Raw genomic sequence first — 14,855 nt, forward strand, 5'->3', positions numbered from 1 at the left:
CATGATTTTATGTGTCTATCCTTGAACTTTTTCTTGAGTTTTTTTCCTTGAGCATATCATTGCTCTTTTATATCCCTTCTTAAGATCACGGTACCACATATGAATCAATAAAAGAATTCAAATGATCCAACATAAGTCTTGTCAGAGATTTACAACAAATATGTGAAACTGAAAGTGGAAGCATTAAAATGAAAATCATAAATCCGCACCTGAATTCGAAAACATCCCCACCTTCATTGTCGTTGGAAGAACCTCAAGATCAAATACAAATCAGCCACAGGGCATAATCTTCCGTAGGTGCGACGATGATGACTCTATAATCTCGATCAGATGGGGAAAATAAGATAGCATTCGGTTAATTCGGTTAATTTGATATTAATTTTGTATAAATTCTTTTTATTGTTATTTCAAACAAATTTAGTTAATTCGTTGTTAACTGAAATAACTAATTTGGTTAATTTAGTTTTAGTGAAATTTTGATTTGATTCGGTTAGCCAACACTAAATCGATTTTCGATTAATTTATGAACCGAATTAACCGAATGTTCATCCCTATGAGGATCACAACCTTATATACATATTAGGCCCAAACTTGTTAGCTACCCACAAATCTCTGATAGCTTGTTGAACATTGAGCAAGATTAATGTAATGTGGGCTGACAAAAATCATACAAAAGGTGGTGTTTAGTGTTACAAACACAGTATTATAAAGTATCGATTGTAGATAAGCAAGTGACCTCTTTTGTTTGGCTTGCCCAATAGACTTAATTTGCTGAGTTGGGGCACGTTCCTGCTTTTTCTGTTGACTCTGCAGTGTGCTAAGGTCATTGAATTTACAGTTTCAGCTTGCTCTAAAAGGGTGTGAGCAAGAATTGTGAAAGACTGCAAATTGAGATCAAACAGAGAAGAAACTTGATTGTACAGAATTACTGATGTAGTGTTGTCTCAATTCTCCCAGAACCTCACTGGTGAACATTCCAGTTACAAAGAACAATTTTATAACCATTTTTTACATTGCTTATGAACACAAGAAAGGAAAAAAAAAACTACAGCCACATTTTTAATTACAAGTCAAACATTCCACAAGCAAGTTGAGGATCAAGAACATTTGGAATTAATTCCATCTAAATCACAATCTCAAATATTCTAAATCACACACAGCTTTCTAACCCTCCCAACATCAGATGCCTAAAAGCCAAAGAAAAAGTTAAACAATACAACAAAAAGGCCAAAAAAAAAAAAACCTTCATTTGCATGCTTCAGGACTTGCTTCTCAATATATGTTGCTCCACCAAACCGAATCAGATGGATCGCAAATGTCAAATATATGCTTGGAATACAATCTCAGAATCGGTGCTTTTCGACCCACCATATCACTAAACAATAGTTTGGTCTAACCACTTCATTAACTTTGCTTTACAAATTGCTAAAGTTGAGGGTTGTTTCTCTTGTTGGTATGAAAAAAGAACATGTAATACAAAGTGTTCACATGCCTGCAAATTAAGAGACATTATAATACAAAAGGTTAGGAAATAATTGAGACGGAAATACAATAAATAAACAATTGATACGGATCGAAAATGAAATGCAGATACGGCTACGGATGGCAATCTCCTCCAAACCCGATGGAGGATCCAATATCCTATCCGAATAGAGGAGGTTATGAAGGGATTTTTTAAATGATGGTAGTTGAATGGAATGAAGAAAATTATTAGTATAAAGGATATCCGATCCTCTGATGGGTATGGGGATAGATATCTGATCCCCGATGAGTTCAATGAGGATTAAAGTTGAAAGCCCGATGGAGATGAGGATAGAAATGTGTATGGATATAATAAATGAGGATGGGGCCAGAGGATATGAAATACAACTCAAACCTGACCCATTGTCATCCCTAGATATGATTTTGGTAGAAAAATCTACTGTGCTTAATTTCCAAGCTTGAACAAGCAAAGGACTTTAAGGTATGGAACAGTCGCATCAGAGATACATTAAATATTTGCTGTGTGGGGTTAAGCATATTGAGGTGAATTGATGCTAACAATATCAGAGATGTATCGAAGAAGTTATCTTTAGGATTTGAATTCGTCTACTTGGATGAATCTGTATTCAACTAATTTACTGTCACTAGGTGAGAAGTAAAAGTGCATGTCAACCTGTATCTCAAGATGCTCTTCAAACATTTAAGGGAAAAAGAAAGGTAATGAAATTAAAAAAGTTAAAAGTATTACATACAGAATATTTCTAGTGAACGATAGAGTTGAAAATACACCGAGCGTTACACACACTGTCAAGATCAATGTAAATTCATACTAAGAAAATGAGGGTGTGGAAACAAGTCTAGGGAAGACAAGCTGTAGAAGATACTGTATAAAAGGCTACCATAATTTCAAATAACAGTCATTTCAGACAAATTTGGTTTGAAAAATCCCGTAAACAACGTGAAATTGGTAAAGGAAAAAAAGAGCAACAAGTATAGATTAGAGAGAAAAACCTGCCGGCAAGTGAATTTCCAAACTTTATGTAAACACTAAACTAAGCAAGAGTCATCGAATCACAATTATTTACTATTACATTAAAACATTGAAGAATCTTCTGATGAAATTGTAACTAAAGAACTCTCTGAACAACAAAGAATTTAACTAGAAAAGATACACCCATAGACCGCAAAACAGAAGCAGATCAAAGTCCATGTACTCTTATGGATCTGTTTATACTCCAGTGAGATCGAAATCAACTAATATACTGTCACTAGGTGATAAGTAAAAGCACATGTCAACCTGTATCTCAAGATGCTCTTCAAACATTTAAGGGAAAAAAGGTAATGAAATTTAAAAAAAGTATTACACACAATATATTTCTAGCAAATGATAGAGTTGAAAATACTCCAAGTATTGCATACACTGTCAAGATCTAGTTGATATGAAAATGATCAGAGCAATGTGGAAACGAGTCTAAGGAAGACAAGCTGTAGAAGATACTGCATAAAAGCTTAAATGTGGCTACCATAATGTCAATAACAGTCATTTCAGACAAATTTGGTTCGAAAAATCTCGTAAACAATGAACGTGAAATTGGTAAAGGAAAAAGAGAGCAACAAGTAGAGATCAGAGAAAGAAAAAACTGCAGGTACCGAAAGATTAGCTAAATAATGCAAACATTAGCTTTAGAACAGTCCAAGAGATCACTATCTTGAATATGTAAACACTAAACCAAGCAAGATTAATTGAATCACAATGATTTACTATTGCATTAAAACATTGAAGAATCTTCTGTCGAAATTGTAACAAAGAAAGAACTCTCTGCACAACAAAACCGAAGCAGATCCAAGTCCATGTACTATATGGATCTGTTTATACTCCGGTGAGATCGAAATCAAAAATTGTAAAGGACTGTTATCAAAGAACTATTTATCATGGTAAGTTCTTATGGCTTGACATGAAATGTTCATCAACAGATCCTGCTATATTGCACAAAGGCTAATAAAAGCAGGGAACAAACAAGACAAAGGTTGAACTTTGAACAATCTAAGGTTGATACTTCTTGAACACAAGGAAAATGGCAAGTTATGTTCTTGAACAATCCAATCCAAACCACAAATTTTACCTATAGTTTACCTTTCAAAGCTCCAATTCAACGCTGTACATATAGATCGAAGTGTATAAGACCAAAGCTCGAATGTATTCGTTGGAGAAGTCAGAAGAACTCAGGAGAGAAGAAAGAGACCACTTTTTCCGATTTTGTGATCTTCTCAGGGCCTAGAGACGTTCATTAGAGGCGGAGAACCGTGTCCTGGAGATCATCATCTGGATACGGAAGGTTAAGATCAAACGGCAGTGGCTGCCGCCAGGAAGGAATGATGATGTCGTCGTCATCGACGACGGAGGAAGAGGATCCGCAGTCGCTGTGGCAGTCATCGTCGCCATATAGCGGACGCGGAGGCGCCGGAGGATTGGCCTTCCGCCTCTCAACTGGCTGCCGCAGACGGATCGGCACCGAAGAAGAAGGCAGCCTTGGACCGCTCGAGGACTCCACGGTGCTGCTGTGGCTGCTAGATGTCAGCTTCTGAGCGGTCTGTGAAGGACTCTGAAAAGGGAAGTGGCCGGAAGCCGCGGCGGCGACGGAAAGATGAGTTGGGAAAGATGAGGGCGGCTGTAAGGGGAAATTAGTTCTGGCCTTGGGCCCTCGGAGGGCGACAGCAGCAGCGTCGTAGGCGCGAGCGGCGTCCTCGGCGGAGTCGAAGGTACCGAGCCAGATCCGTGTCTTCTTCGAAGGGTCACGAATCTCCGCCGCGAAACGGCCCCAGAGCCGCTTCCGAACGCCGCGGAACCGCATCTCCACCGCTTCCAAAGCTCTCTCCGCCGTCTTAGTCCGATTCTCCACCTGCGCACGGCCTTTCCTCATCGCCAGCTACCCAATCGTAGAAAACACAATCGACAAAAGAAGGGGGAAAAAAAACTCTTTTCCTCTCTGATTTCAGAAGCTGCACCGCCGGAAGTTCGATGAAGATGACGAACAGGCTTAGAAGACGAACCTAAAAGGAGTCATCGCCATCTTCGCCGGCGAGAACTCCAAGAACCACCGTCTCGGCCTCCTTGTTTTATGAACTCCGGTGGCCGTGCATGTGCATCTTGAAAAGACAAAAGTACCCCTCGAATTATGTATATTTTCTAAAAAAGTAAAATACTCATGTCGGTGGAGCTATACAAACTGACGACACCCTACGGCGTACCTTTCCTCTGATTTGTCCTTGTCTAAGGGCCCTGGTCAGTTGAAGTTGATACGCATTGGAGAAGCGAGTTGAGGATTCGGATCTAAAGACGTAGCTCCGAATCCGATTTGCGATCCACTTGTTGCCCACGTGAAACCATGTGCCATCACGTCCGACCGAACTAGATAGTGATTTGTAATAGCACCCTACCGATAACTAGGGAAGGACGATCGAGCACGATGGATTTGGAACGACAGGCCATTATTGCTCGCTTCTAATTAATAAATAAATAAATAATATTAAATGAGATAATATCGAATTTGAAATGATCGATGACATTGAAGTTTTTTTTTATCATCCGGATAAATTAAGAATACGGACGGTCCATAAATTTAATATTATATAGTTATATACTCATTTCAAGCGAGCTATTAATAGAGTCCGGTTTTTCATCGAGTGCTAAGGGTCTCAATATAAAGATAATCGACTTTTGAATCGATCGAGCCTGAGGGACATAGTGTGTCACTCTTATGTTAGTATTTTTAGCATATAACTAATTATTCTCGTGCCACTCGGGTTTAATAAAGATCGATCTACCACAAGGACATTCAGGAATACATTTGTCTGGATCTCAATAACCTTTCACTCTAATAGTACAACCTAACATACAATCGGTCAAGCATATGGGCTTTTATGGTTCATTCCCTCGTCCTTTTGTACATGGACGATCGGGTATACTGCTAACTAGAGTTACAAGGCTTAATATTCTTATCATCGCCAAGCAAACATATGAGATAAATCTTAGAAGAAATCCGACTGGATTTCTAGAGTTAAGATATCACTTCAGGATAAGCCTCCTAATATAAGGATGATCGGCTGAAAGTATTGGTCGGACCTCTCGGGACTTAGTTCCTCATTTTTCATAAACAAATATCCTTGCATATGGTCGATCGATCATAAGAACTGTCTGGACCTAGGAGACCTGGTTTTCCATTAGTTCATAATTAAGCCTCCAACGTCACACGACATATATCAGGATAGCCCTAAAGGTTGAACATCCTACCATATTTAGTACTATGCTTTTATATGTACTCCCGGTCGGCTAAATATCCGACCGAAATATCTCTCGAGGACCACATTATCAGAGAATAGCAACAATCTGTCAGAGAAGAACAACTACTTGTCAAAAAGAGTCTCTTCCCATATATTTGTTCATATCATTAATACATGTGTAACAATATAAACCAACCATAGTATCTTAAAACTTTCAATATGAGATTAAACTCATATATAAAGGAGTTGTTGAAATACATAATATGAAAGCACATAGACATAGGAAAGAATAGAGAGACAAAGAAAGAGAAGACAATTGCTTATTTATTATTAATTATTGTCATAAGTTAACCCACCCAAGTATACATATTGCTAAGATAATATATGGAAAATATAATGATAAACATGGGAATATATATTATCATAAATATGGCAATATATTATCATAAATATAATAATAATAAATATAGAAATAATAATAAATATAGTCTAGATTGCAATCTAAATATGGTAAATCATCAATAATTAAAATCAATCTCTGAATCTCCTAAGCTGCTATCTTTGTCGTTATTAGGAGTCTACTTTCTTTTTACTAGAGAAGGATGATTAGCTCCAATCGCTTCTCAATTATTTATTGCAGTGGAAAACTAAAGAAAACACTAACACCCTGATTTTACTTGGTATCCACCTCCTTGAGATTACTAATCAAAGGGTTCACTCTCCTTACTCACAGTACAATATGAAATCCTCCTTCGAGGAGGCGGGGAAGTCACGTAGAAATTCCAACACGATAGTACATGAGAAATATAATAAAAGATACAACAAAAACAAGGAAATGAATACTACAATAAAGAACCTTTTGTAACACCCATAAAGTTTCAAGTAATTTTATATAAATTTTTGCATGATCAAAATGGGCTTTATGTGGACTCTTTCAAAAAAAAATTAATAAAAGAAAATAGAACCAAAAAGAAGCATAGCCAAGGTTCGAACCTTGAACCTTTTAGTAGGTGACAAAGCTTTATGTAGTGTGGGAGAACCATTAGCTCCAGAGGAAGTATTGGTAGGAAGGAAAAGGGAAATTGTAGTTAAGGGTAGGGATGGTGAAGGGACACCTTTCTCCCTTTAGTTAGAAGAAAAGTTTACCTTTCCTTTCTCCCTTTCACTTAGCATGAAGAGTTCATTTTCCCTTCTCCCTTCATTTAGAATAAATGAAGGGAAGAATGAAAAGGTGTTTTCCCTTCTCCCTTTCATTTGGAATAAATAGAAGTAAGGGAAAGAAAAGCTATTCTTTTCCTTCTTCCTCCTTCTTCCTTCACTGAAACTCCAAGCTTCCCCTCTCCCATTTTTGAATTCAAGCTAAAGGTTTTCTTCCTAGGAAAACTTCACAAAGGGAAGTTCTTAAAACCTACTTCCCCTTACAAGCAAGATAAGCAAAAAGGGAGTTCTAGAAGCAAAAGCTTTCTTCTTCTTCTTCACCAAAGGTATTTTCTTAGTAAACCAAGCAAGAGGATGTAAGTATCTCCCTCACCTGCAGTACAAGTAGTTTTCTAGTGTTTTTTCATGTTTTTATGATGCTTAAAACCTAGGATTAGGTTTTGTAAGTTCGGCCAAGACATGAAACAAGGGTTAAGAAGCGTTAAAAATGTTAACGATACTTGCTTATGTTTCCTCATGATGTGTAAGCTATTATGTGATAGAGCTTCATGCTTAAATATTGTTAAATGAAACCTAGAACCATGCTTTAGAGTTTCGGTCAAGGCTTGAAGTTAGGGTTAGAAACTCATCTATGCTTGCTAGAAGTCTTATTTGTTATGTCATGCATTCTATGATACTAGTTTAGAGCTTCATGCTTAAAGATTGTTAAATGAAACCTAGAACCATACTTTAGAGTTTCGGCCAAGGCTTGAAGTTAGGGTTAGAAACGCATCTATGCTTGCTAGAAGTCTTATTTGCTATGTCATGCATTCTATGATATTAGCTTAGAGCTTCATGCTTAAATATTGTTAAATGAAACCTAGAACCATGCTTTAGAAGTTTAGGCCAAGGCTTGAAGTTAGGGTTAGAAACTCATCTATGCTTGCTAGAAGTCTTATTTGCTATGTCATGCATTCTATGATATTAGCTTAGAGCTTCATGCTTAAATATTGTTAAATGAAACCTAGAACCATGCTTTAGAAGTTTCGGCCAAGGCTTGAAGTTAGGGTTAGAAACTCATCTATGTTTGCTAGAAGTCTTATTTGCTATGTCATGCATTCTATGATATTAGCTTAGAGTTTCATGCTTAAATATTGTTAAATGAAACCTAGAACCATGCTTTAGAAGTTTCGGCCAAGGCTTGAAGTTTGGGTTAGAAACTCATCTATGTTTGCTACAAGTCTTAATTGTTATGCTATGTATTCTATCATATTAGCTTAGAGCTTCATGCTTAAATATTGTTAAATGAAACCTAGAACCATGCTTTAGAAGGTTCTGCCAAGATATGAAGTTAGGGTTAGAAACTCATCTATGCTTGCTAAAAGTCTTATTTGCTATGTCATGTATTGTATGATATTAGTTTAGAGTTTCATGCATAAAGTTGTTTAAGTGAAACCTAGAATCATGCTTTATATGTTCGGCCAAGACTAGAAATTTGGGTTAGAAACTCACCTATGTTGCAAAAAGTCTCACATGTTATGCTATGTATTGTGTGATATTAGTTTAAAGTTTCCATGCTTGGTGTTGCTTAAAATCTAGGACTATACCTTTTGTAAGTTTCGGCCAAGAAGGAAATGGAATGGATTAGAGAAGTTTAACTCCAACTAGAATTGTTTATATTTTCTCTCATGATATACTATATATTATGTGATGCTAGTAGGATGTTTTCCTTGTTTAAAGTTGCTTAAGATTTAAGATCATGTTCCATGCAAGTTTCGGCCAAGAGGGAAATGGAATGGATTAGGGAAGTTTAACTCCAACTAGAATTGTTTATGTTTTCTCCCATGATATACTATGTATTATGTGATGCTAGTAAGATGTTTTCCTTGTTTAAAGTTGCTTAAGATTTAAGATCATGTTTCATGCAAGTTTCGGCTAAGATATGAGTTAGGGTTGGTAGAAAAATCAAAACTCCAACTATGCATGATAATGACTCTTCATGATATGCTATATGATATGTGAACTTTATGTCACCATGTTATGCTTATGAAAGACTTATGTATGATGAAATGCCTAAGAGATGCTTCCCTATAAGTTGGGATTAAGAGCACTCTTCATGATTGACAAGAAACATGATATGCTATTTTACTTTTGTATGACTTGTACCGGACCCTAAGAATGGTCTATGGGATGGGCTCCTACGTTGCCCCTAGGTCGAAGCACGAGCCTAGTTTCCTATTAGGTTCGGGATTAGCTACCTCGGATTTATTAGGGATGCGCGTAATTCATGTATGTGATACAATGTCGGGCCCTCATGTTGAGATTTATATTTAAGTACCTATATGATATACGTTTTCAAAAGAACATCTTGCATACACTTATTTCATGCTATATGATTTTGATACATGTTTTTAAAAGAACATCTTGCATATACTTATTTCATGCTATATGATCATTATGCTTTAGGAGGATGCTCTCTTAAGATATGTCTATGATACCTAGATGAACATGCTACTACTTTATGTTTATGCTCTCATATGCTATGTTTATAATTTGCCCAAATGAGTATGACACTACTTTATGCTAGCATGAAATGTTAAATCTAGATGTCGGTTAAATGAATATATATCTACTCCATGTTTAATTCATGATTTATGGTTTTTTGATTAGGAAATGATCTTACTAAGCCTATGTGCTTATAGTTTTAAATTTCCTTGTACTGCAGAAAAGGGTAAAGAATGGCTAAACTAAAGGGAGCAACAGGGAGAGCAAAGATGTGTGTGGCAGTGGCATGGTAGAAGAGATCTGTGTTTGTGCTTCAAGACTTATATATGTTTTAAGCTTTTGCATGTGAACTATTTCTTTTCTTGCTACTTTTGATGATATTAACTTGAGCTTATTTGGATGGTTTATACTTAAGGTGAACTTATACTTGCTCTTGTTTCCATGAAACCTTGAAATGTTAAGTACTTGTTTAATTAGAAAATTGTTAGTTATCATGAACTCTAGAGAACAATATACATGTTTAGTTTCCTTCTTATTTAGTACGCTTTATGCTCTAGGTAAACAAGCATGTATCATGTTTCAAGTAATAGATAGTAAATAAATTTTATATGCATGAATGCTAGCATGTTCACATGGTTTGTTGTATGATTAAGTTTTAAAAATTTTCTTCTTCCGCTGCAATGATTGCATATGCTTGTATATATGTTCACGTAGCGCCGCCCTTGCTATCAGTAGGGGAAGGGAGGGCGTTACACCTTTGCTCTTGATCTCTTGCTGTTGTAGATCGTCTCATAATGCTTGGAAATGCAGCAACACTTTACTCCAAGAACCTTCAAGAATTGGCGGAAAGAACCAAAGAAGAAATGTTGAAGAAGAGTAGCGTTTGAATCTTCGTCGTCACCTTTATATCTCGTGGATTAGGATTCTCAATCGATTGGTCTTACCTCCAATTGATTGTCACATTAGATCTGAGCATATCTAGCTATCGAAATCTCGCAACGGCTCTTTTCTTCGTCACTTAATCGATTAGCCAATCGATTACAGACCTTCTTAATCGATCACATAATCGATTACAAAACCTTTTGTTTGCTCACGAGCTTCTCCTAATCGATTACCAATCGATCAAGTAGCTTCAATCGATCACCTGATTGATACATAAGCTCTATGTTCACTCGCAACCAAACTTAATCAATTTAACCTCTTGTGATATCCTTAATCAATTGGAATTCTTCCCAATCAATTCAGCACAGTGCATTGCACTGTGCTTCATGAAATCCAGCTTCCAATCGATCACTTGATCGATTGGGTTCAAGGTGAATCGATCACCTAATTGATTCACCATGCACTTTACTAAGAGATGCGCTCAATCAATTAGCTGATATATTGATACAGATCTTAATCGATCACTTGATCAATTACGCAATCCTAACTTGCTTAACCCAAGTCTAGGGTTCCCTTGCCCAATCTCCGGTCAATCATGACATGTTGAGACTTCTCCACTAGGTGTCCGATCAACTTTTTGACCCATTTGGACTTTGCCAACTTTCCGTTAGATTTATGATCACCAAGTGCAGTTCTCCTTGACCCACTTAGATTTTTCTCTTGCCTAACGCAGTTAGAACTTTACCTTGCCAACGTGTGGTCCCCTTAACCCACTTAGATTTCCCCTTGCCTAACCGCAGTTAGGACTTTTCTTTGCTAACGTGCTATCCTTCTTGATCCAATTTGACTTTGCTTGCCTAACCGCATTTAGGACTTTACCTTGTCATCATACAGTCTTCCTTGACCTACTTAAATTTCCCTTTACTTAACAGCAGTTAGGGTTGTTGGTGCAAGTTGCACCAGAATCAAACCTAAGTTTTGATGTTATCAAAGGTTTAAGTTAAGTCTTGTTGTGATCTAAGAAGTTAACTAAGTGTGCAGGCTGTTTACTCAACCGGGAAAGGCCTAGTTGGAGGCTAGGCAAGAGAAGTCATAGCAGATCGTGGAACCCAGATGGAAAGACCAAGTGGGTCAAGAGGACCCGACACTTGGCAGTGAGATCAAGAGGTCTGGAGGATTGAAGATCAAGAGAAAGTCCTAGCGAGCCGATCAAGGCTAAGTAAAAAGTCGAAACAGATCTGGAGGATCAAAGTTTAGTAGGTAGGTTGAGATAAACAACTGGAGGAGTGACAATGAGTTCGTGTTTCTGAAGGAAACAACCTAAGATTGCGTATCCAAATGAAAAAATCGGGAAGGTTTCAAAGTTGAGATCAAGACAGTTGAATTGTCTGTTATTATTACTCATGCATTTTATATATTACTGTGATAATCTCTGTTTTGCAGGAATATATTGTTTAACTCTGTTTTGCAGGTTCGACTTGATCGATCAACCGAACATAATGATCGGGCAATCGAACCAGGCTAACTCAGAACAGACTCCAGTTTAGACCAAACCAGAGTGAAATCCGATCAAATCTCGATCGATCGACCGAACCAAAGAATCGGTCGACCGAACCCTGATGATGTGGCACAGATCAGTTCGGTTAGAAGCAGAGAAGGAAACCAAGCTGATCAGTCGACCGAACCAGAAGATTGATCGACCGAACGATACCTCATCAATGCAGCATTAAGTGTGAATCTCGGCGAATAACGAAATTCTCTATTCGGTCGATCGAAAAAGGTGATCGGTCGATCAAACACTTTAATGTCATTAAGTGCCGAAAATTGAATCAGCATCATATCTCAGCGAAGATGGAAGGGAGCTGGTTTGGTTAACCGAACCCAAGGATCGATCGACCGAACGTCGACAACTCTTATAAAAGTGAGATCGAGGTCCGAGGTTGAGCAAGAAAATCTGTTTTGGTTCGAAGTTCATCTATGTGCTAATTGCGACTGTTCATGCTACTACTCTACAACTCACGCAAGAAACTACTTCGTTCAAGCGTCAATCGAGCATCATCTTCCATATAAGTGTCGGTATATTTTATTTTTAAAAAACTTGCATTATACTTAAACGCACATAAGATAGTAGGTTGTTACTGTTGGTTGCTACTCGGAAAACCTAATGGTTCCACTGTACAAAAATTTTGTACAAAGGTCTGAACCTTTTCCTAGCTACCATGTGTTCTTTTAAATTAAACTTGGATCGCCTGCGGAACTTAACACGTTTGATCCAAAGTTTAATCTATTTGTTCTTTTAGGTTTTGACTTGGATCTCCTGCGGAACTTAACACGTTCGATCCAAATCACCTAAGTTATTAATTCCATTAAATATTAATTTTCATAATTGGTTCCCAGTACTGACGTAGCGAGGCACATGGCCTTCTTGGATATGGGAGCAACCACCACCGACTAGACAAAACATTTTAAGGAAAGCTAATATTTAATTTCCTAAAATAATTTTAGGTTAACCGAAAGGAACAATCAAATCACAAGGAAAAGAAAAAACAAAGAACACAACATCGAAAACAAATTCAAAATACTAGAATCGTATGCCTCTTGTATTTGGTATTATTTCCAAAAATAACTAGTATGATGCGGAAAGGAAAAATACTAGTTATACCTTTTAGAAAGACCTCTTGATCTTCTACCGTATTCCTCTTCTAATCCTGGACGTTGTGTGGGCAACGATCTTCCGAGACGAGAACTACCAAACCACCTTCTTCTTCTTTTCTTCAAGTTTCGGCCAAGCAAGACTTTCAAAGGAAGAAGATCCTTTTCCACCAACCAAGCTCCAAGGGATGCAAGCTTTCTCTCCTTCTTCTCCAAGCTAAGATCCGGCCACCACTTGATCTCCAAGAGAAAAGAAGGTTTCGGCCACAAAGATGGAGAGAAGAGAAAGGGAAGGGTCGGCCACACCAAAGAAGAAAAGAGGGAGAAAAATAATAGAGTTGTTCACAATGAAGCCTCCTCTACCCCCTCTTTTATAATCCTTGGTCTTGACAAATAAGGAAAATTTAATAAAAACTTCCTTAATTCTTTTGCCATTGAAAAAGAAAATTTATTTAATTAAAAACAATTTTTCTTTTCAATTTACAATGGTCGGCCACACCATAAAATCTCCAAGCAAATAAAATTTTAAACACAAATTAAAACTTCCTTATTTGCTTCCGGAAATTTATAAATATTTCTCCAATAATTTTTATCCCTTCATGATTGGTTTATAAAAAGGAAATTTAATAAATTAAAATCTTTCTTTTAAACATGTGGATAAAAAGAAAGTTATCTCTAAAAATTAAAATCTCTTTCAATCTACAAATAAGGAAAGATATCAAATGTTTTCTTAATCTTTTGTAGAAACTTATAAAAGAGAATATTTAATTTTTAAACTCTCTTTTAAATCATGAACATATTTAAAAAGGAAAGTTTTCTTAAAATTTAAAATCCACCTTTTAATCAACAAATAAGGAAAGATTTCAAATTTTTAAACTCTCTTTTAAACATGTGGATGATTTACAAATAAGGAAAGTTTTTACTAAAAATTAAAACCTTCCTTTTAATCTACAAATAAGGAAAGAGATTAATCTCTTCTCTTAATCTTTTGTAGATGTTAGGACCAAAAGTAGCTAGAGGGGGGGTGAATAGCTCGTCGCGTTCGCTCGGTGCTTGGCGTTGCTCGGCGTTGCTTGTTTCTTCAAGAATGTGCAGCGGAAATACAACGAAACAATTCACACAACGCTAACACGGTTGGTTTACTTGGTATCCACCTCACAAGAGGTGACTAGTCCAAGGATCCACACCACGCACGCACCCTCCACTATGAAAACACTCCTTTTCGGTAACTACCGAGGGCGGAGAAGCCCTACAAGACTCAGTACAAGAAAAGAGGGAAAGGATACAAGAAATACAAGCTTACAAGCTTACAATGAGTACAAACCCTAACCCTAGCTTCTCTTCTTGACTTTGATCCGCCTCTTGACTTGGAAACCTTCCAAGATCCTTCAAGAACTGGCGATCTGAGCTTTGAGAGTGCTGTGGAGAAGCTGGCGAGAGATCTGGAGTGAATCGGTGAAGAGATGCCGCAGCCATCGCACGCCTGCAGCTATAAACGACGCCAACGGTCGGATCCCGATCGATTCGAGTGTTCCCAATCGATCGGGGAGGCTTTGGATCGATCCATGGATCGATCCAGAGCGCCTCTGTGCTCTGGGAAAAATGCCTGGATCGATCCACGGATCGATCCAGCGCTTATCGCGCGAAGCAGCATCGTCCCAATCGATCCACTGATCGATTGGGACCTCTGGATTGATCCACGGATCGATCCAGAGGTTCTCTGTTCGCTGGGATAGGTCTGGATCGATCCACTGATCGATCCAGCACTTGGTTTTTGCCCAAAACCAAGTTCCAAGACTCCCAAACCAACATCCGGTCAACCTTGACCTGTTGGAACATCATGCCTAGCATCTGGTCATTCCCTTGACCTGCCAGGACTTCCCACCAAGTGTCCGGTCAATCCCTTTGACCCACTT

At 37.7% G+C, this 14,855-nt stretch overlaps 1 protein-coding gene across 1 annotated transcript; it reads right to left on the reverse strand.

Annotated features, from left to right (window-relative positions):
- Nucleotides 1-1,034: 1,034 nt before the first annotated feature.
- On the reverse strand, nucleotides 1,035-4,589 carry LOC122032097 (ethylene-responsive transcription factor 3-like). Its single transcript, XM_042591347.1, has 2 exons — nucleotides 3,617-4,589; nucleotides 1,035-1,492 (listed from the first exon to the last, which is right to left on the reverse strand). Exon 1 carries the CDS (start codon nucleotides 4,401-4,403, stop codon nucleotides 3,771-3,773), a length of 633 nt encoding a protein of 210 aa, XP_042447281.1. The 5' UTR covers nucleotides 4,404-4,589; the 3' UTR covers nucleotides 1,035-1,492; nucleotides 3,617-3,770.
- Between the last annotated feature and the right edge of the window lie 10,266 nt (nucleotides 4,590-14,855).

Source organism: Zingiber officinale, chromosome 11A, assembly GCF_018446385.1.
Source record: "Zingiber officinale cultivar Zhangliang chromosome 11A, Zo_v1.1, whole genome shotgun sequence".
NCBI lineage: Eukaryota > Viridiplantae > Streptophyta > Magnoliopsida > Zingiberales > Zingiberaceae > Zingiber > Zingiber officinale.